The sequence below is a fragment of the Danio aesculapii genome, chromosome 18 (assembly GCF_903798145.1).
Source record: "Danio aesculapii chromosome 18, fDanAes4.1, whole genome shotgun sequence".
NCBI classification, from domain to species: domain Eukaryota; kingdom Metazoa; phylum Chordata; class Actinopteri; order Cypriniformes; family Danionidae; genus Danio; species Danio aesculapii.
Window position 1 is genome coordinate 20545242 of NC_079452.1, and position 23503 is coordinate 20568744.

Here is a 23503-nt window from a genome sequence, read left to right on the forward strand (position 1 = left end):
ACGGCTCAAGCACACAAAACGTTCAGAAAAAAAGCTAATATGGGGGGGAAAAGGCTCCTCGGGCAAGGATATAAACAGCTGTAATCACTCTAAATAAAAAAATTTGCAGGAACATTTTCCAAAGGCGCTCTGAGTGGGATAAAAAAAGGTTATAAAAATGCCTTTGTGTTTTCTGCAGATGCGTCTTATGATGCTGTACGGAGGACGGGCTGGTCGAACAACATGCACAGCGGAAAAGGTGAGCTTTGTCTGCTGTTTTTATAGTCACTTTTGCTGGATTCCTGAGCTTATTTCAATCTGGAAGCTCAGCCTTCAGTTTGGGGATTTCTTTGCATGTGTTAACACAGAGATATAAAGGACATTTATATGTAAACATGTTGGGATCGTACATTTAAAAACCACTTCATTACTAACACTGTTCCTTATGGTTATTATCTTTCATTAAAACATAAACGTAGTACTTGAAATGTTTGACAAGGCCTGTTTTCTATACAAGAATTGTATATGTTAAGTGTATTGTAGATAGATAGATAGATAGATAGATAGATAGATAGATAGATAGATAGATAGATAGATAGATAGATAGATAGATAGATAGATAGATAGATAGAAAGGTAGGTAGGTAGGTAGGTAGGTAGGTAGGTAGGTAGGTAGGTAGGTAGGTAGGTAGGTAGGTAGGTAGGTAGGTAGGTAGGTAGGTAGGTAGGTAGGTAGGTAGGTAGGTAGGTAGGTAGGTAGGTAGGTAGGTAGGTAGGTAGGTAGATAGATAGATAGATAGATAGATAGATAGATAGATAGATAGATAGATAGATAGATAGATAGATAGATAGATAGATAGATAGATAGATAGATAGATAGATAGATAGATAGATAGATAGATTGATTGATTGATTGATTGATCTGGGGTCACCACAGAGGAATGAACCAGTCATAAATATATGTATACACTGTAAAAAAAAGGTTGCCTTATTTTTGAAGCTGACTCAAATTAACCGTATTGAACCATCCATTGAACTTATATTATGTTAAACTGACTTAAAACAGCTTCAAAACTTATAGAATTGAGTTAGAACATGATTAACATAGTTTAATAGATTAAGTTTAAACTTATTTTCTTTATTTATCATCTTTAATTATTTAATGTGTACTTACAGTGTGCATATACTGCACTGTAAATATTTGATGAGTAATTAGTTGACTTTACTTTAAGAAGTGAGTAAACACATTGCTTTTAAAGAGATTAGTTGACTTCACACACAAAAGAGTAAACTCATTTTCTTAAAATTATTCCTTAAAATTATTAAGTAAATGAACTATGGGTATTATTATAAAAATTAAGTCAACTTAACCTGCAACAGGTTTACTAACTCTTAAGTAAAGTCAACTTGTCGCTTGAAGTCATATTAGTTACTTTTTATAAGTCAAGTGACTAATCACTGTTTAAAGTGTCTGTATTATAAGTTAACTGCAAGGGTTTGAGTAAGGTTTAAGCATAGTACTGAGTTATAATGTGAAACTTAAAATTAAAATAAATATAAAAAATTTTAAATAAATATAAAATTATATAAAAATAAAATGAAAAATATAAAGTCAATTTTATATGTATTATTATATTTATATTTAGTTAATGTGTAGATATTTTAATTTCTATTTATATTCTAAAATGCCTGCATGTGAACTTATTTTTTCTGTGTGTGCATCTTCAATTGGATATAAACACGCCCTCGATCATACTCTCTTCCACACAATTTCTCCATGTTGTCCCAACACAAACCGATTAAGTAAACTTAATGATTTTTACAAAACTTAAGTGGATTGAACTTAAAAGTTGTCCCAAAAAAGCAGCAAAAGTCTTTTTTTTTTTTTGCGTAATCAAACCACTAAACCGTTTTAGGGCCACAAGGAGCTGAAGAGGGCCATTAAGTGCTCAGCAGATCGTCCAGACATTGGCCTTGTTTTCTTTGGCCTGAGTCTTGTGCGTCTGCTCGTCCAGACGAATGTGCTTAATGTTTTTTTTTTCTTCTGCTCTCGCTGTCGCTCTTTCTTTCCATTTCTCAGGCTCTCCAACAGTGGTCTCTCAGAGTGTGTCCAAGAACCCAGATCAGCCGCGTCCTCAGCCAGGTAAAGCTGGAGCTCATGCGCAACATTTTTAAAAGCTATTTCATATTTACGCGTTTGGCAGGTGGCATGTTTTTATCCCTTTCTGGGAACTGCACTCGTGTCTCTGCTGGAGTTTCTTCACCTGTTCACATGCTGGAACTCAAGTTTATATCATGACGTTTGTCTGCTGTCTGGTTCAAAGGTCAAATTCAGATTCATTTCTCTTTTCTTTCAGATCCTTATCAGATATTAGGACCCACCAGCAGTCGACTTGCTAACCCAGGTAAAATTATATATTTCTTAGCCAAAACAAGGTTCTTTTGCAAAAAAACCTAGTAAAATATGATGTACTGTCATCATGGCAAAGACTAAATAAACTAGTTAGTATAAAATAATTATTAAAACACTTATGTTTACACATGTGTCTTCTCTCTATTGAAAAGCAACATTTTTCAATGTTGTCTTCAACTCTAGTAATCTTCAAAATAATATTCAAATCCCCCATAAATCCACTATAACATAACCAGTTGGGATTAATTAGTGATATATATTGTGTATCTCTAGTAAACCTGTGTGTGTGTCCAGGTTCAGGTCAGATCCAGCTATGGCAGTTCCTCCTGGAGCTCCTGTCCGACAGCGCCAACGCCGGCTGCATCACCTGGGAAGGAACCAACGGAGAGTTCAAGATGACGGACCCAGACGAGGTGGCGCGGCGCTGGGGTGAACGCAAGAGCAAACCCAACATGAACTACGACAAGCTGAGCCGAGCCCTGCGCTACTACTACGACAAGAACATCATGACCAAAGTGCACGGCAAGCGCTACGCCTACAAGTTTGACTTCCACGGCATCGCCCAGGCCCTGCAACCCCATCCCACTGAGTCCACCATGTACAAGTACCCAAGCGAGCTGCCGTACGTGCCTAGCTATCACGCCCACCAGCAGAAGGTCAACTTCGTCTCTCCTCACCCTCCGTCAATGCCCGTCACCTCCTCCAATTTCTTTGGTCCCACAACCCCGTACTGGAGCTCCCCGACGGGGGGTATTTACCCCAATCCCAGCGTCCCACGCCATGCCAATTCCCACGTGCCTTCACACCTTGGTAGTTACTACTAAACCCTTAAATGCCAAAACTTGAACTGCACTCGAAGACGGAAAAGGGAAGGATTTAGATTAAAAGGATGAGAAGGAGAAAGTCAAAAATGGACCACAAACGGTTGATCCTCTTCAAAATGGAGTACTACTTATTCAAGGACTTGGGTTGGAGTTTGTTTTGGAGAGTTTGAGCAAGTTTCTTGAGCCTTGAAAGTTGCACCGATAGTTGCGTTCTGCCAAAAAAAAAAAAAGACCACCTGTATGATGTGTAAGTCGGCGAAGCGCCGAAAAAATGAATCACTGTAAACTCACCCTGTGTGTTAATGCAATTGTGAACCGAGTGTTTATATTGTCGGACCAAGTCCCTGCTTCCCACCCCTTTGGTTACACAAATTCATCTTTATAAGTTGTGACTGAGACTCTCTCTCTCTCTATCTAAAGCATATCTGGCAACTGGAAAAAATCTTGGCATTCATTCACCATTTTTTCCTCCCGAATGGAGGACGTGGCGTCTGATTGTTTATTAGGAGCTTCTCAGGCTACTGGCTCAAGCTAAACTCACGTATTCGTCTTCAGCGCTCTCTTCTGCGTCAGGATGTGAAAGCTTCCAATCATATTTACGTTTCTGATGTCCCATGTGAATCATCTCAAAACAGCCAAAGTTCACGAGTAATTCCTGATCGACTGAATGTGGGCATCATGCAAAGTACCTCTTTAAACGATAGAAAACAGCAGCACGAGACGATGAAACCAGAGATTCGCGAACGCTGTGCGTTTGTCAGACCTATTTGCTAGTATTTTTTTTTTTTTGATCAAAGGTCAACTAGGCATTAAAAGCATCTTACTGTATAAATTATGCAGAGCTATTTTCATATGTGACAGTGTTAAAGAATCATACGTTAATACGAGTTGACCTCGGTCAAAATGCAAACCTTTTTTTTTTTTTTTTTTTTTTTACCAGTTACTGAAAGTAGTTTGTACTACGTAGGTGTTTTGTATCTGTACATATGGGCAATAAGTTTATGAATGTTTTCTTGTATTTTTCTTGGCACGTTGCCTTGATGATAAGAAAGTTGATGATGTGTAGTTGATATTTTTATTCTCTAAACACAAAAGCCTTACCAAACATGCTCAGAGACAATCAGTTTCCTGTTAATCAAGTGCCATTATAAGGACTTAAAGCCAAATCGTGTTAGTATGTGCCTCAGACAGTATTACTTTCTTGCATTTTCCCTTGTGTTATTTTTATAGCATCAAGACAAAACTCCCAGCTGTTCATCTCTTATAAGGGATCACTCTCAGATATGAAGGAATTGTGCTATTTTATATATGCAAGTATTTGGATATTAAATTTATGACTATATAAATATATATATGAAAAATTGCAATTAATCTTTTTTGTTAATTCAGTTGTTTCTGCAATGTATGAAGTATCACCTTTTGTAAAAGGGTTTGTTGTATAGATAAAATGTGAAAAAAATAAATGTTTTTACATTAAAAAAAATAATAAAAAAAACCTCTCCATATTACTGTGTAACTTGGCCAATGGGTTTGTTAAAATATATTTCGGTTGAATTTGTTAAAAGGCTGTTTCAGAGACCGCTGTGGTGGTGAGCTAAACATGGGTTATGCTGATTTAATATGATCACATAAAAATACTGCCATCTTTATAGCAAATCACTTGTGCAAAAACAGTCCAATAGGAAAATCTGCCTCTGAAATCAACATAATTGCTTTTTTATTAATAAATCTTATGGTCAAGACTACATGATATTTCATCTGACTAATAAGAAATAATATAGTCAAGTAAATAATAACAATGAATGTATCGTAAACACATACCGCAGTCAAATGTAGATTGAGTTCGTTAATGAAAGCTCGATTTTCAGTACATGTTTCTGTGTATTTGTATTACAGACTGTACCAAAACCTAAGGACCGGGGGGGTGGGGGAGATGGGTCTGAAATACAGGAGACTCCGGGGAAAAACGGAAGTGTTGGCAGGTGTCTCATGCAGTTATTCAGAAAGCCCAGTCCGAACTACACGCGACACATTGACGTGATTAAAAAGCGATCATTTCCACGTTAAACGGAGTTGTCCTTTCCACCAACGACGGCTACGCATGAAATGTCAACATAAGCAATGTTTTCTTTTGGCTACTTCGACGTCGCGGCAGAACAACAACATCTACTAGCATGACATTGATCACCTCAGGTACATATACGTGCTTTATTCAGTCTTAAATGCTCCCAATGTGAGTTTAAAGCGTTTTACATCACATTTATTGCCATACATAAAACAGCAGCAGAAAACTCATCTTGAAAAGAAAACAGCAAACAGTTTGTAAATGAAAGTCAGAAGAACAAGCCAACAACATCACTCATTGTGTACATTTAATAATGTTAGGGGTGTAGTGTGTATTATAATATTAACCCTGACAATGTTGTTGGGAATTCAGAAGCTAATATTTAAATTTATGTCATGTCATGTCTGGCGTGACATTGTTAGGACACGGCACCAGACAATAGTGCTATTACCATCTAAACACTTTCTTCTGCACACACTTGTTTTTATGGGCTTTACAAATTTCCAGTCAGCACTGATGGCAAAGATGTGGATATGTACATATTTAAAAGGCCATGTTGTTTCAATGCAAAACTGAAGAAAATATATTTATGTAACCAAATGTTTTTATAAATTTGAAAAAAGTATTTATAAAAAAAAAATGTAAAAATCTGAACTAATATTAACTTTAAAGTGTTTTTCCCCTGCACAGAACTAGACTTTATCAAACTGAGTTTGTCATCTGTGTTTTTTTTTTTTTTTTTTTTGTCTTTTACGCCCTCATGTGGTGACTGTGACAGCTGGAGCATTTTTGACTGGAGTTTTTATAATGCCTTTTTAAAGAAAAGAAAAAAAAACACCAAATACAGATTCCTTCTTTTAGTTTTCATAAAATATATTTTAGCAAATTTACAATAAATCTACAAATGTAAAAAGACACAACACCCAGAGTAATTCAGAGCATAAGAGCATTGGCTGGAATTTGAGATAGAGAGGATTTAATATTGACCCGTTTCCACTGAGTGGTACAGTACGGTATGGGTAACCTTTTAGGCTTGCATTTTCACTGCCAAAAGGGTTCCAATGGTACCCTTGGTGGGCATGGTGTATGACAGAAAATTTCAGTCTACATCATTCTCGGTCTGGGAAATGTCAAAGTAAAGCTATACAGGCACTTCTCACAAAACAGATGCTTTATTCACATAAATACTTGTGTATAAATGTTGATGAACTTTTCTATGAACATGCTTTGATTAGATTAATGATAGTGTGAAATAGCCTACTGTAACATCTGCAATTATAATAAATAAATAAATAAATGCAAAATATATGAACACATACAGACCCTTACAGTCTCTGATATGTTACTAATTACAGAAAAACTACACACAGCATACATTTATTCCTTACACTCTCAGAAATAAAGGTACGCAAGCTGTCACTGGGGTGGTACCTTTTCAAAAGGTACACATTTGTTCTTGAAGGGTCCATACTGGTACCTCAAAAGTATATATTAGTACCTACAAATTTTAAGAGGAACACTTTTGTACTTTTTAGGTACTAATATGTACCCTTGAGGTATTAACATGGACCTTTTAGGTACAAATTTGTACCTTTTGAAAAGGTACCACCCCAGTGACAGCTCACACACCTTTATTTCTGAGTGTATTTGGGTTCAAAAACAACACGCAACATATAGCCCACAGTCAGTGCAAACCTCTCATCTGTGTCTTTAATCTTCACCAGCACATGTAGCCTTTGTTAGAGAGTATTTCCGTCATTCTGAGTTTATAATAGTCCAAAAGGTGAAGATAATAGTTAAACATGGCAGTTTGTTCATGTTTTAGGCTGCTGAAAAAATAATTTGCTCCTTTGTTTTTTTCCGGCTTCTCCTTTGTTTTTCTCGATTCGCTCTCGTGTTTGTCTGCTTCTGAAAGGATCGGATATCAGGAGCACTTCAATAATCACATGCATGTTATTATCATCAGCTCAAGAAGTTCCTTATTTCAAATATAGATGCACGGCAAGCACACGTGAGAAAGTGAAACCACTCGCGCTTTAAACGACCTTGTTAACAACTATGGGGCACAGGGTAGATTCTACTCTCCTTCTTGGCTTTGTGGCTGTTCGTCAGAATGACGAAAAGATTTGTTTGAGCTCGAGTCGACCATGGCTCATTATTATAGGTATATATTATTACGGTGTAATGTCTCAACTGTGCATTTAAAAATGACGCTTCCTTTGTTTTCATTCTCCTAGCTTGTGCACGAGCTAGTGATGTCTCTCAGTAAACCAATAGCGTTCATCTGTGCGTCTTGCTCTGCCTTTTGGTACCCTTTTGTTGTGCAAAAAGTGGTTTAGTACGGTTCGTTTTTGGTACCTTTTGACAATGGAAACGCTTTTACACTTTACAATTGTGAGATGAAAGGCAGAAAAAAACATTGTTTTTGCTAAGTGTAAAGCGGTGCATTTGATAAAAGAAATGGATTCCTGTGTGTTGCTACTCAAGTACTACTCAAGATATTGAAACGCTCCGCTCGCCTCTCATCCCCGCAATGAAAGATATAAAGCATTAGTGTTCAATGTTTTCTGACATGTTGACCAGTCAGTGAAAAAGCATTAAGTTTTGGTGTCGTTTGATGACTCCATGTCGAACATCTCAAAACTCTTGTTGTCAATGCCCTTGAGATGGAGATGGTTTCCGGGCTCATTGTGGTAGCAGTGGGAGCAATGTGCGGTAGGAACAGGCACCACTTTAGCAAAGTTGGAAAAGTCCACTCTGTATTTTCCCTCTTTGCTGCGGGAGATGATCGGGAGAAATTCGTAGCCCCACATAATCTCCTGAGGGATGTATGAAGTCCTGACCTGGCAGGAGGAGCTGGTGGATTCAGCCATGCCGTCGAGGAAAACCACAAGCTCAAAGTCCTGCTGATGCAAAGTGTCCACAGCCATGTCGAAAAATGGGCTGCTTTTGTCAATGATGTGGTACAGGGTTAAAGGACACACGAAAAACAGATTGTCCTTCCCAGCATCCACCATGAAGTCAATGCTGACCTGGTCCAGGATGACGGTCTCACCTCCAGTAACTGTTGTCCTCAGAAGCTTTCCGTAAATCTGACTGCCGATCATTAAGGTCTTGCGCAGGTTTGCAACACGGATTTGAAGGCAAAGAGTTCCTTTTTTGGGGCAGATGACAGCAGATTTGCTGAAGGTGATGGTTTTGGCTCTCTTTTTTGGAAGGGTGAGTTTGGCCATAACTATACCACACCAGAAGATACTTATAAGAACTCCTATGACAGTCTGGATTATAATCAGAGCCACACCTCCAGGACATTGGTCAGTGACATATATATTGCCACACCCAATTGTGGTTTGGGTCTCCAATGAGTAGAGGTAGGCATAAGTCATATCATTAACATTGTGAACGCATGGTGTATGATCCGGTGTTGGATTCTGCCACAACAGGTCACCATTGCTTCTTGCTAACCAGTACCACAAGAGTCCGAAAAGGAACCAGCTAAGGCAGTAGGACGCCACAAAATACAAAAGGATGAACCGCCATCGGGTCTCCACGAAAGTGGTCCAGAAGTCAAGAACATAGGTGAAGCCCTTTTTGTGCATTACATTGCCGAGCTCGATGTTGCAGTGGCCATCTTTGGTGACCAGTCGGTTTTTGCGAATGCGTCGCTCTAACCTGTAATCTTTGAACCACTCTCTCAAGGAGCGAGGCATCTTAGAGTCTGTGAAGAGAAGGAAACAATATTAGTTACCAGAAGCAGGAAAAAAGTAAACAGCGGCTTCATTGTGAAGTGACTGCTACATCATTTAAAACAAGGACAAACAAGAACATGTTGAACAACAGAATAGAGTATTTAGAGACAAACACTGACTATTGAGTCGCTCGCTGGTCCTCCTGCTCCTGAATACTTCGTCCACTCTTATAAAAGCAAGCTAAAGCAGGAAATTGAAAATGAACAAGTGTGTATTACTGTTTAATAAGTCGTATCCCCCTTAACTGTTTCATACTCCACTACTCTTTCTTTCGTTGTCCTTCTTTCTTTTCAGGTGTCTCGAGTCTCTCCTTTTGTAGGCTTTCCTCCTACTCACACACTCATCCCTTGTTTATATGTACACGAATTGGCAAATGAGTACACACCAATGTTTTACACAAGGGGAGGAAGCAGGATGCATTTACTTCTGCATACGTGATGTGGAAGTACACATCAACACACTCGACCACACTCGTGTTGGTACCCCCAGAAAACCGCATCACATTGTTTATCATAAATACTCATCAGCAGTGATGGCTGTGCATTGAGCGTCCATGTCATGTGTACAGTGATAAATAAACCTTCTCTGAACCTTTCAGGTCAGCAACAGAATGCAAATGATAGAGGTCAAAGGTCATGTTTTGTTGCATATTGGAGGTGCTGATTTGTTGTGCAGCATGATCAGTCAGGAAGGGTCTGATCTTTCTAATGTTGAAAAGTGAAAACCTGCATGATTGAGCTGTGTTAGCAATGTGCTCTTGAAGGACGGCTGATCATTGAAGATCACCTCAAGATTCCTTGCTGAAGTAGACCGGATAATAGTAGATTATTCCAGATAGTTGGAGATTGTATGTAGATTGAGAGAGATTTTTATTCTTTAAAAGTGCAGCAGTTTGTATTCTCTAAGAGTCTTCAGCAAACACGCAAGCATGTAAACTAAGGATACTGCGGTAGGTGTGTGTAAAAATGAGCCCAGAGAGGTGCTCTGAATTAGTAATGCACAAATGCAGTAAACACAAAGCAGAATTTCAAGGGCATGTTAATGTATAACGTCAAACAATAATATTGGATTATTTTCATATTTTGATCTTGACAAGGACAAAAAAATCAGCAAACACAAAGCTTTTGTTTTTATATCAACCATGATGCTCATTTTCTCAAGAAATGATGCTCAAGAAAAGGAAAGACTTGTAAGGTGACAGAAACACCAAAGAGTGTTTACCGTCATCAGGAATTGTTAACTTTGATCTGTGTCATTTCCGTTTGCAGTTTATTTAATTTCCAGCTCTTTGAAACTTGGCGAGGAAAAACATAAATGGAGTGACAGTGCAAATGTGAGCAAGAATATTCACTGGCAGTCGTGCCAGAACAACAGCTCTGAGTAAACATCCACTGTCCTTTGGAAAAAGTAAACAGACATTGTATGTCACCCACCATTTTAACTGAATTGGTCACATGACTAAACATTGTTTTTGAAAGCCTCTATTTTCACAGTCCATAATGCGACATGTTTTTTTTTTTTATTTTAAATTTAGCCCCTTTACAGAGTGTTTTCAAAAAGATATGTTTTTGTTATGGACAGAAGGCCTAAGTGGGGAGTATTATGGGGTGTTCACACCAGACGCAGCTTGCATAAACAAATTGCGCTATTTGTGCATAAATAGACTCATGAAATTTTTGAGCTTACTTCTTTATTTACACGTGAAATTTCCTTCACAATTGATGCGTATTCACGTCATGGGCAGGGCTTCTGTCTGCCTGGTCACTGTAGTTTCGTTTCGGCTAACATGGATTTCATTGAGAGAGTAGCTGTGTTTATGTGCTTTAGGAAGGCTGAAAAAAGTGTAGATTCATTAGAGTCCACTGGATCCTCTCAGATGTGCACCCAGCACTGTGAGTTCATCAACTCCTCCAGAAACTGTACCTGGATGATCGAATCTTTCAGCAATGCTTCCAACTGAGCTGAGTCCAGTTTGATGAGCTGTTGTTCGGTGTTGGCAGGGAAATTTTCCCTTGGGACACCAACAATATGCACAACGTCATAATCACACCCATACTAGAGCAAGCCTGTGATTGGTTAAAGTGGTACAAATGTCCTGCTAAAGTTCAGATTTTCCAACTCGATTGATTTTTGACAAACCCGCCTCATTCACGCTGCCTCATTCATGTGAATAGCACAGCAGGATGTCTATTCGTGTCTTTGTATTGATTAACATGTAACTCTCTCCCGATTGATGCTTCATCCACGTCTGGTGTGAACGCACAATTGGTAAAATGTAATAGTGTCGATGGTGTGTTGGTCAGTTTGATCACAAATGGACAGTACTAATGGTTTATAAATCTAAATAAGCCGTAAGTCTAAATAATTTTTAGGTTGTTCAGAGGAACAATTCTAATACTAACAGAGTAACTTTGTTCAGTAACGAGTGATCAAATAAATCAGCATATTTTATTATGCAAATTTTCTGGTTTCAAGTTTTAAATAAATTTTCTTTAAAACTCAAACCTGACTGACGACATCTGACCCCTTTTCCATAAACAAAGAGTCAAATCCCTTTGTTATTTTGTATTTGAATTGTCAGTAGAAACACACACACACACGCTGTATGTTTTGTAAAGGATGAAGTACATCCTGGAGGTTGTTATTGCATAATAAAGACCTGAAAGGCTTACTGACCGGTGTGTAAAACTAAAGGAATTTATTCTGCTAAAACAACCACCTGGATGTACTTTATCCAGCTTATTACAAGACTACTTGCCACAAAACACAAATAATTTTTCAAGCATTGTTCTGAGCTGTAATAGTTTATAAATTATTTAATAAGTATTAAGTATTTCAGAGAGCTGTGTAATGTAAGATTGTGTAGTATTTAATGGGCTGTGTTAGGTGTTTACTTTCATATTATAGTTTGTCCAACCTTTCAAACTCTTGCGTCAAGGCTGTTTTAGTGATGATTGATGATGATTTGATTTTTTTTTCAATATATACACTCATCAGACACTTTATTAGGGACACCTGTCCAACTGCTCATTAATGCAAATTTCTAATCAGCCAATTACATGGCAGCAGCTCAATGCATTTAGGCATGTAGACATGGTTAAGATGATCTGTTGCAGTTCAAACCGAGTATCAGAATGGGGAAGAAAGGGGATTTAAGTGACTTTGAACGTGGCATGGTTGTTGGTGCCAAACGGGCTGGTCTGAGTATTTCAGAAACTGCTGATCTACTGGGATTTTCATGCACAACCATCTCTAGGGTTTACTGAGAATGGTCAGAAAAAGTTGATGCCAGAGGTCAGAGGAGAATAGCCAGGCTGGTTCCAGCTGATAGAAAGGCCATTGTATATTGATAATATACAATGAATCATTAAAAATAAGATCAAAACAGACTCCACTAGTCTTTTCTTATGTTATGAATAATAATAATAGTAATAATAATATAAAAGAAATAAATAAAATGTGCTTTTTTATTCCACAGCAAACAAATGGTTCAGATGCAAAATGTTAAAGGGCAAACAACCATGGAAAACTGCTGCAACTAATCCTCTGACAAAAACAGTAAACAGTGGAGTCAAGGGTATGTTATAACATCAAATTTCTTTTGAGGAGGAAAAAAGGAAAAATGTTTTAACATCAAATATTAAGCAAATCTTCCTGTTGATGTTGTCCTTAATCCTGTTTTTCAGGACAAAGACAAGGTCGTGGTTACTTTACACGCATGTAATGTCATTAAATTCAGGGTTATTAAAGTTAACTAAAACTTAAACCAACGAAAGAAAAGATAATAGAAAAAAAATAACAAATAAACATTAACTGATAAAAATGTACATTGTTAAGAATTTCAGATTACTAAAACATTGCTCATTTTCAGTTTACTTGATTTACACACACACATATATATATATATATATATATATATATATATATATATATATATATATATATATATATACATACATACATACATACATACACACACACAGTTGAAGACGAAATGAAGTGGAATTTAAATTCTTTTAAAAGTATTGCATAACAAAGATGTTTTTTAAACAATAGTTTTAATAACTAATTTGTCTTTGTGATGATGACAGTGCATATATATTTTATTGACCTCAAAATTGTTTTAAAAAATGTAGCTCTTTATTTCAGATAAGAAAATAAATAAAACAATTTAAACATTACAAAATACTAAAATAATATGAATTGGCAGAGCTCAGCTTCACTGGTGTCAGCAGTTAGTCATTACCAGAGTGTATCAGCTGGCTCCTGTGAAGCGAGCATTTAGATTTTTGCCTCCTGAAGAACCGATCACTCAGCTAACGGCTGGAGACTCAGCTGCTGTGTCATCTGAGACACATATCTCCATTCCCTATTCAGGGAACGTGGGTGACCTTAGTAACCAAGATGGCAGCACACCAAACTTTCAGTGTGGAGGGTGACAGCCTAAGCTCTAGCTATCCTGAAGAAGGAAAACACAACACTAATCTGGCATGTTCAGGGTTCTTCTCAGTGAGAAGCTATAAACAATGAATAGACTCCACTACAGGACAAAGGCATGCCTATACAGGGTTCTCTAGCCTGAGTGATGGTGTTAACCATCGAACTGGTAATTCACCTAAGTCCTCCGCGCTCTGTCTAGAAACCATCCATGGAGGTGCCCATCCCAGAAAAAGGAAGTGCTTTCTCTTGGGAATTCGTCAGGGAGGGCCATCACGAGGAGTGTGAGTCCGGAAACTCGGGTCCGGTTGGGCCAAGGAGGCCCAACGAGTGAGACCCACTCCTCGTCCCCTCGAACTTGCACAGAGTCTGTGCAAGCAATCTCACTGCGGAAATACGCATATTGCGTAAACCTGGGGCCAGCTGAGAGCCAGCGCATTCGTGCAAGGCAGGAAAAAGCTGCTTGCGAAGGGCTTCTTGGGAGAGCATCAGGATGACCCGGGTTTCTCTGAGTGACATGGTGGCGTCTCCATTCTCCCGGGAACATAACAGTCGTGAGAGCATGTAAGCTGGCATGGTTGAGCTCGTTCGGGATATGAACAGCGTGCAGCTATTAGCCGCATGACTATGGATGAGCGGTTGACCTACGATATTGCAGCCGTGTTTCCCCTCCTGTACTGGTAGGAACCGACAGAGAGCGAGAAACACTGCAAACAGCTCCAGGCAATTGAAATGCAAATGTAACCCAACTCTGATTTATGAACCTGCAGCTGCATGCTCGATACACACAGCCCACCAGCCCGTACTGGAAGTGTCTGTCAGAATGTCAGCATGACTTGACACTTGTTCTAAGAGCACCCAAGCCTGTAGAAGGCAAGATCCATCTAGGAACTGAAGGTGCGGCGACACGGGGTGGACACCCGGTGTGTCTCCTTGTGCCATGCCCATTTGGGGACCTGATCGCAAAGCCAGCACTGAAGTGGTCTTATATGAACAATTTGAGCGGCGCGATATCAGCTACAAATGTCAGATGATAGGAGCCTCTGAAAAACTCTGAAAGACCACTGTAACTGCCGAATTGATTGGACAGGGCAGTACTAGCCCAGTGTGCTCTTAGTAAAGCGCACCGTGATGGAGATCGAGTCAAGCTTCAACCCGAGATAAGCGAAGCTGTGCACGGGGGAACCCCAACAGGTCAAGGTGCCAGAGCACCAGGTCCCTGTGCATAATCAACTAGTTCAGAGACAAATAAGCCAGCCAGCTAACAGCTAACTGAGCAGCACTAACCAGGCTGACAGAGTCCGATCGCTGACGTATGAAGGGGCAGCTTCGGATTAGGGAGTGCTTACCCCAGGAAGCGGAGCATCCCGAGTAAGAGCTGAAAATAAGAGATTGACTCTTTCCCTCCTCCCAGGATCCCGTGAAGAGGCCTGTCCTCTGGCGCTCTCAAAAGCATTGATTTGCTCCTCAAGCTTCTGTAATGTCTGCCTGATGGCATGAGCAGACTATGGCCAGGGTGGGTTGACAATGTTGTTGATACAGTTCCTTGATAGATGTCATTTTGACATCTAACGAACCTTTCAGCTGACTTTATTATCTTCTTAATGGTGTTCTTGTCGAGATGCCATTGATGAGAACACTCTCAACAGCTGTAAAAAGCTGTGAGGATTGATGGGCTGAGGTGTGCTCTTTTAACCTTCTCAGAAAGTGCAGTCGCTGGTGCGCTTTCTTTGCTAGACAAGTAGTATGGAGAGACCAAGTCAAGTTCTCATTAACGTGAACCCCCAGGAATTTTACCTGCTGGACAGTCTCCACTGTGGTGTTAATGTATACAGGGAAGTAAGTGGGGCGTTTCTTCCTGAAGTCGATCACCAACTCCTTGGTTTTTTCAACATTTAGAACTAAGTTGCTGTCGCTGCACCACACTGTAAATAGCTTCACTTCCTCCCTGTAGTTCCTCTCATCATTATCTCTGATGAAACCCACTAATGTGGTGTCATCAGTATATTTAATGATGTGACTAGTGCTAGGTTTCGCACAACAATCATGGGTCATCGGAGTGTATAGCAGTGGACTCAAGACGCACCCCTGAGGGGAGCCTGTGTTCAGCAGAGTGGTAGATGATGAAATACCCACTGCTCGCACAAATTGTGGCCTATTTGTCAAAAAGTCAAGAATCCAGTTCTAAAGTGATGTATTCAGACCTAAAGATGCTAATTTGTTGACCAGGTGCTGAGGAATAATAGTATTAAAAGCAGAGCTAAAATTAACAAACTGCATCCATACCGATGTATTTCTACCCTCCAAGTGTTCCAGGCTCAGATGCAGTACAATGGATATAACATCATCAGTAGACCTGGCCGATAGGTGAACTGAAATGGGTCAAGTGAAGTGGGCAGGATGGAGGTGATTATGATTTTTAACCAGTCTCTCAAAGCATTTTATTATCAATGAAGTTAAAGCTGTTGGCGGATAGTCTTTAAACAAGTGACTGAAGGCTTTTTTGGCACTAGGATGATAGAAGATGTTTTGTAGCATGATAGCACAGCAGCATGATGCAGAGAGGTATTAAATATGTCCGTCAGTACTTGTGCAAGTTGTTCTGCACACCCTTTTAGAACTCTGCCAGGTATTTTGTCAGGCCCTGCAGCCTTAATAGCATTTACTTTCTTTAGGGCATTGAGGACATCAGTGATATCAAAGCTTAGAACCTGTTCATCATGCTGCAATGTGGCCGTCACTGCTAAAGACATTGCTAGACTTTGGCCAGCTAAGTTTGTCATCTGTATTTTTATGCCCGCATGTGGTGACTTTTAACTGTGAAAGCTGGAAAAAAACATTAAAAATGATTCCTTTTTTATTTATAAATAAAATACAAATTATATTTACACATCCACTAATGCAAATTTACAGGAAATGTACAATTTTAATAAGAAACAACATCCCAGAGTGATTCACAAAAGTGCCGGCTGGAATCTGAGATGAAGAGAACTAAATAAATAAATCTTTTATTATTGAATTTCCAGTTAATACTCAAACATCCAAATCAATGTCTACAGTATGTAACAGAAGAACAGAACCATAGTTTCACTCCACAACTCATACTTTCAATTTTTTTTCAGATGAAAGAAACAAAAACCATTGTTTTTGTGAAGAGTAAAGCAATACATGTGATAAAAGTAAAGAAATCCTGCAGTGTTACTATTCAAGTACCAATAGAGAGATTGAAATGCTTCTTTCACATTAGGCCCAATCTCAATGCAATTGTTTTACCCTTACCCCTTCCCCTTGGCCCCTGAAACAGTGTCTGAGATGGGAGGGCTTTAAATTTACCCCTAAGAAATGGGACCGCACTACAAAACACCAGCACACGTTACCAAATGCCGTCACAAGCTCTTACTTTATACTGTATGAGATCGATGATGGCGACTGCTGTAGTTATTCCAGTTGCATTTTTTGGTATTTGTCTTCAAGGAAATCACAGAAGGCAACAATATCACGTAATATCACGTTATCATAATGATATAATGTGGTAATAAGCTCATAACTGTACTGTGCATTTACACCATGGCCATATTCATCTATGCAAACACAACAAAACAACACCAGACACTAAAAAGGTAATTCCAGCCACTATACTTTTCTGATAGGGAATTCAAGTAGTGTGGTTCTGGAAAATTTCCATTTCAAGGGCTATTAAGGTTTTCCACAGAATTTGGACACCCTTATGCCTTCATGTCAATGCATAATACAAGGGGTAAGGTGGTGAGCAAAGGGATAGAACTTGGATTGGGACATAGTGTTCAATGTTTCTGGCATAGTGCAAGATGTTGACCAGTCAGTCAAAAAGCATTACATGTTGGTGCCGTTGGGAAGCTGCAAGTCAAACACCTCAAAACTCTTGTTGTCAATGCTCTCGAGATGGAGATGGTTTCCGGGCTCATTGTGGTAACAGCGGGAGCAATGTGCGGTAGGAACAGGCACCACTTTAGCAATGTTGGAAAAGTCCACTCGGTATCTTCTTTCTTTGCTGCGGGAGATGATCGGGAGAAAGTCATAGCCCCACATGATCTCCTGAGGGATGTATGAAGTCCTGACCTGGCAGGAGGAGCTGGTGGATTCATCCATGCCGTCGAGGAAAACCACAAGCTCAAAGTCCTGCTGATGCATAGTGTCCACAGCCATGTCGAAAAATGGGCTGCTTTTGTCAATGATGTGGTACAGGGTTAAAGGACACATGAAAAATAGATTGTCCTTACCAGCGTCCAGCATGAAGTCAATGCTGACCTGGTCCAGGATGACGGTCTCACCTCCAGTGACTGTTGTCCTCAGAAGCTTCCCGTAAATCTGACTGCCGATCATTAAGGTCTTGCGCAGGTTGGCGACACGGATTTGAAGGCAAAGAGTGCCTTTTTTGGGGCAGATGACAGCAGATTTGCTGAAGGTGATGGTTTTGGCTCTCTTTTTTGGAAGGGTGATTTTGGTTATAACTATACCACACCAGAATATACTGATAAAGAGTCCTATGACCATCTGGGTTGTAATCAGAGGCACGGCTCCAGGACATAGATCAGTGACAAACAGATTGCCACACCCCATTCCGGTTTGGGTCTCCAATGCATTGAGGAAAGCATAAGTCATATCATTAACATTGATAGTGCATGGTTTATGATCTGGTGTTGGATTTTGCCAAAACAAGTCGCCATTATTTCTGGCCAACCAGTACCAGAAGAGTCCGAAGATGAACCAGTTAAGGCAGTAGGATGCCACAAAATACAAAAGGATGAACCGCCATCGCGTCTCCACCAAGGTGGTCCAGAAGTCAAGGACATAGGCGAAGCCATTTTTGTGCATTACATTGCCGAACTCGATGTTGCAGTGACCATCTTTAGTGACCAGGCGGTTTTTGCGAATGCGTCGCTCTAACCTGTAATCTTTGAACCACTCTCTTAAGGAGCGAGGCATCTTAGAGTCTGTGAAGAGAAGGAAACAATATTAGTTACCAGAAGCAGGAAAATGGTAAACAGTGGCTTCATTGTGAAGTGACTGCTACATCATTTAAAATGAGGACAAACAAGAACATGTTAAACAACAGAATAGAGTATTTAGAGAAAAACACTGACTATAATTATGCATGATATAGGATGCTGTATGTGAATGAACACCTCAGGTGTATTGTACGCTTTGCAAACAGTAAATATTACCTGCTGAAGAGTCTGAGAGGAGATCTTGCGTCGCCCGCTGGTTCTCCTGCTCCTAAATACTTCGTCCACTCTTATAAAAGGAAGCCAAAGCAGGAAACTGGAAATGAACAAGTGTGTATTACTGATTAATAAGCCGTATCTCCCTTAACTGTTTTATACTCCACTTCTCTTTCTTTCTTTCTCCTTCTTACTTTTCAGGTGTCTCGAGTCTCTCCTTTTGTAGGCTTTCCACCTACTCACACACTCATCTCTTATTTATATGTACACACATTGGCAAATGAATACACACCAATGTTTTACACAAGGGGAGGAAGCAGGATGCATTTACTTCTGCATACTTGATGTGAAAGTACACAACAACACACTCGACCGTAATGTGTTGGTACCCTCAGAAAATTGCAAGTGTTGTATGTGTCACATACAATTCATGGACACATACAATTCAGATGGTCTAGTGGAAAATTAAGGTTGTCCTGAGGGGCTGTTTTCAGACATTTCTGCTTTATGTTTCAATAAAATCTATTTTTCTGGTATTCAAAACCTCCAGTCTGATCGTGGTTAATGAATGGAAAGGCTGGGTAACTAAGACAAGATTAAACTGTAGGTGATGCTCTTTCATCCATTTAGAGATATCCTGTGGGCAGTGCAAGATCCCAATCCTGGCTATTTGGAAATATGTGCTCAGGGCTACGTTTTTGTGAACCATGAAATACCTTGCTTCGGTGACATTTTCTTGCAGCCTATGTTGACAAATCCAATAGAGGATTTCCCTAAACCCAACCAATTGTGACAATGAAACTGAAACACCTAGTTTGTGATGTGGAGCTTCCTTTTGCGGCCAATACAGCATCAATTGGTCTTGGGAATGACAGACAAAAGTCCTGCACAGTGGCTAGAGGGATTTCTAGTCCCAAACCATCACTGATCCACCCCCATGCATCACTCTGGGCATGCAACAGTCTGGGTGGTACACTTCTTTGGGGTTTCTCCACACCATAATTCTTCAGAATATGGGAAAGTCAGTGAAGGTGGACTCATCAGAGAACAATACATGTTTCACTTTGTCCACAGCCCATAATTTTTTTTTTCTGCCGGCACCATTAAAACTGATGTTTGGCATTGGCATGAATCAAATTATTGCTGAGATTCACAGTTGCAATTATGATTTGAAGGACTGTTCAGATATAACTTCTAAGTTTTTAACTTATAATTAGAAGAGGCATTAAATGTCTTAAACATACTAAAATCACAAACAGCCATGTTTACATCCATATTCTTCTATGCACTATTTTTAGATATTGCATAAAAAGAAATGCTGAAAAAACATTAGGCATTTACAATCTTTATGTATGTAAACGAAATGTGTTTGCATATTTTTATTTAATTTGAAGACAGAATAAGCAATGATAAAACGTTTCTGAAAGGTCTGAGCCATCATACAAATTATTTAGTTAAAAGAGGTTTCCACTTCTGAGCAAATTATTTATGGTAATTATTTGCATCTTTCATGGTAATATCTACTCTTACTTGTGTTTTCTGAATATTACACCAGGTCAGAAGTGAAATGGTGAATATGCAGGGATTACAACAAACCTTGAAAACGAGTGTCCTACAGCTGCAGTGAACACAAAGCAGAATTTCAAGGGCATGTTAATGTATAACGTCAAACAATAATATTGGATTATTTTCATATTTTGATCTTGACAAGGACAAAAAAATCAGCAAACACAAAGCTTTTGTTTTTATATCAACCATGATGCTCATTTTCTCAAGAAATGATGCTCAAGAAAAGGAAAGACTTGTAAGGTGACAGAAACACCAAAGAGTGTTTACCGTCATCAGGAATTGTTAACTTTGATCTGTGTCATTTCCGTTTGCAGTTTATTTAGTTTCCAGCTCTTTGAAACTTGGCGAGGAAACACATAAATGGAGTGACAGTGCAAATGTGAGGAAGAATATTTACTGGCAGTCGTGCCAGAACAACAGCTCTGAGTAAACATCCACTGTCCTTTGGAAAAAGCAAACAGACATTGTATGTCACCCACCATTTTAACTGAATTGGTCACATGACTAAACATTGTTTTTGAAAGCCTCTATTTTCACGGTCCATACTATGACATGTTTATTTTAAAACTTAACTCTTTGGTAGAGTGTTTTCAAAAAGATGTTTTTTTATTATGGACAGAAGGCTTAAGTGGAAGGTATTATGAGGCGTTCACACTAGACGCGTCTTGCGTGAACAAATCATGCTATTCCTGCATAAATAGACCCATGAAGCTTACTCCTTCATTCACATGTGAAATTCCCTTCACATTTGATGCAAATTTGTGTCATGGGCAGGGCTTCTGTCTGCCCGGTCACTCTAGTTTCGTTGCTAAATCGCTAACATGGATTTTACTGAGAGAGTAACTGTGCTTTATGTGCTTTAGGAAGGCTGAAAAGTGTAGAGTCCACTGGTTCCTCTCAGAGGTGCACTCGAGTTCATCAACTCCTCCAGAAAATGTACCTGGATGGTGGAAGATTTCAGCGGTGCTTCTGACTTAGCCGAGCCCAGTTTGATGAGCTATTGTCTGGTGTCAGCAGGAGGATTTTCCCTTGGGACACCAACAATATGCACTACGTCATAATCACACCCATACTAGAGCAAGCCTGTGATTGGTTAATGTGGCACAAATGTCCTGCTAAAGTTCAGATTTTCCAACTCGACTGATTTTCAAAATCGTTATTCACTTGCCGTCTATTCGTGTCTTTATATTGATTAATATGTAACTCACTCCTGATTGATGCTTCATCCGCATCTGGTGTGAACGCACTTTTAGTAAAATGGATTGGTGTTGATAGTGTATCGGTCAGTTTGATCACAAATGGACAGTACTAAATATAGGTTCGTAAGTCTAAGGGTTTATAAATCTAAATAAGCTGTAAGTCTAAATAATTTTTAGGTTGTCCAGAGGAACAATTCTAATACTAACGGAGTTACTTTTTTCAGTAACGAGTGATCAAACAAATTAGTTTAATATTCCCATTACTATGCCATTAGCATTATTGGCAATGAAATGTGGCATTATAAAATTGATATATAATTTGCAACTAAATTCAATGACAGATAATCAATGATGATTAGTGTGTGTGTGTGTGTGTGTGTGTGTGTGTGTGTGTGTGTGTGTGTGTGTGTGTGTGTGTAGGGGTGGGACAACCACATAACTAAAGGTGATTGGCTAAAAGCAAAGTTGATGATTTCAAATGGATGGACAGACCCGCATTTCAGCGATTAATACTTGTTTAATATTGATCTGTCACACGGAATTGATCAATAGTAGCAAACCATGTCAATCATGTCAGTATATTTTGAAAGAGTACTTTACTAACACATATCCATATCATCAGTTTGCCTATTTTGACTATTATTCAAGAATTCAACACTTATTACAGTAGTATGAAGCGGAGTTAGGCTGTAAGCCGTGGAAGCAAATCGAGAAAGTGCTGAAGCAATTGCTAATGAAAGATGAAAACAGCAGAGCTTTTATTATGCTACAGTCCACCGCTTCCGGTTCTTCAGCTCATGATCATGTCCAGTGTTTCCTCTAGGATTTTTTCCAGCTGTGGCGGCAGGTCTTATACACAGATCTACCAACTACCTATGGCGTTATTTCAATGACAAAACACTGTTAACAATTTGTTTTTGTAAATTACACAGTATTTAACCGTAATATGAACTGTATTTTACTGTAGGACAGTTGTGCAGTCTGCTTTTGTATTTTGAAGTTGCAATGTGAAAATTATTGTATATTTTACAGTAAAGATATACATGCAATTCTGTAAACACATATACAGCAAGATAAATGCAGCTGTATATAATGTAAATACAGTATTTTTGTTGTAATTGATTTACAGTAAGTTACTGGCGAACTGCTGCCAGTAAATTACTGCAGATTTTACATGAAATTCATAACCGTGTCCATAAAATAGCTTATTTCTCTGGATTTTAACATTTTTCTAAACATTTCAGATAATGTAAGTACATAAGTCAGCAAAATATATAACACTGTTATAGTGTTTTTTAGATATTTTGATGCAAAAATAATACATATTTTATTATTATACATTTTCTTTAAAACTTAAACCTGACTGAGTACATCCGACCCAAACTTTTCCATAAACAAAGAGTTAAATCCCATTGTTATTTTGTATTTGAATTGTCAGTAGAAACACACACACACACACACGCTGCTTGTTTTGTAAAGGATGAAGTACATCCTGGAGGTTGTTATTGCATAATAAAGACCTGAAAGGCTTATTGACCGGTGTATAAAACTAAAGGACTTTATTCTGTTAAAACAACCACCTGGATGTACATTATCCTGCTTATTACAAGACTACTTGCCACAAAACACAAATATTTTTTCATGCATTATTCTGAGCTGTACTAGTTAAAAAATTATTTAATAAATATTAATAAGTTGGTGTAATATTCTTTAATGGGCCGTGTTATGTATTTACTTTTCCCTTCATGCATCTCGATTGAAAAATAAATATAAAAATTTATGTCCAACTTTGCATAAAGGCTATTGTGACTTTGTGTACTTTAATAACCTTCATTGCCAATGAATGCTAATATTAATAACAATAATTATTATTACTATTACTAATATTCCTATTATTAATGTTTGGAGTAACAATTTATTTAGAAACTACATACAATAAGAACGCAGTTATTAAATTTTTTTACAAATATTTAACAATTATTTTAATAAACATTTACAATTAATAAATGCAGCCTTGATGAACAGAATAATTTTCTTTAAAAAAATGTGAAAAAACTGACCCCAAACT

General features: G+C 38.6%; 3 protein-coding genes across 5 annotated transcripts in view; 1 reads left to right on the forward strand and 2 right to left on the reverse strand.

Moving 5' to 3' along the window:
• Positions 1-4685, forward strand: part of fli1 (Fli-1 proto-oncogene, ETS transcription factor) — a 74616-nt gene extending 69931 nt beyond the window's left edge. For all 3 annotated transcript variants that reach the window (XM_056478235.1, XM_056478237.1, XM_056478236.1), the window contains 4 exons: positions 179-238; positions 2059-2121; positions 2336-2383; positions 2686-4685. In XM_056478235.1, coding sequence (XP_056334210.1) covers positions 179-238; positions 2059-2121; positions 2336-2383; positions 2686-3215 — 701 coding nt within the window. In that variant the 3' untranslated portion in view covers positions 3216-4685. The remainder of the gene's footprint in view (positions 1-178; positions 239-2058; positions 2122-2335; positions 2384-2685) is intronic.
• Positions 4686-6638: 1953 nt separating this feature from the next.
• Positions 6639-9002, reverse strand: kcnj1a.6 (potassium inwardly rectifying channel subfamily J member 1a, tandem duplicate 6). The gene has a single exon (XM_056478624.1). The coding sequence runs from the start codon at positions 8988-8990 to the stop codon at positions 7878-7880; it is 1113 nt and encodes a 370-aa protein (XP_056334599.1). The 5' UTR covers positions 8991-9002; the 3' UTR covers positions 6639-7877.
• A 7577-nt stretch (positions 9003-16579) lies between these two features.
• LOC130245859 (ATP-sensitive inward rectifier potassium channel 1-like) lies at positions 16580-18443 on the reverse strand. Its single transcript, XM_056478635.1, has one exon. The coding sequence runs from the start codon at positions 18429-18431 to the stop codon at positions 17319-17321; it is 1113 nt and encodes a 370-aa protein (XP_056334610.1). The 5' UTR covers positions 18432-18443; the 3' UTR covers positions 16580-17318.
• Between the last annotated feature and the right edge of the window lie 5060 nt (positions 18444-23503).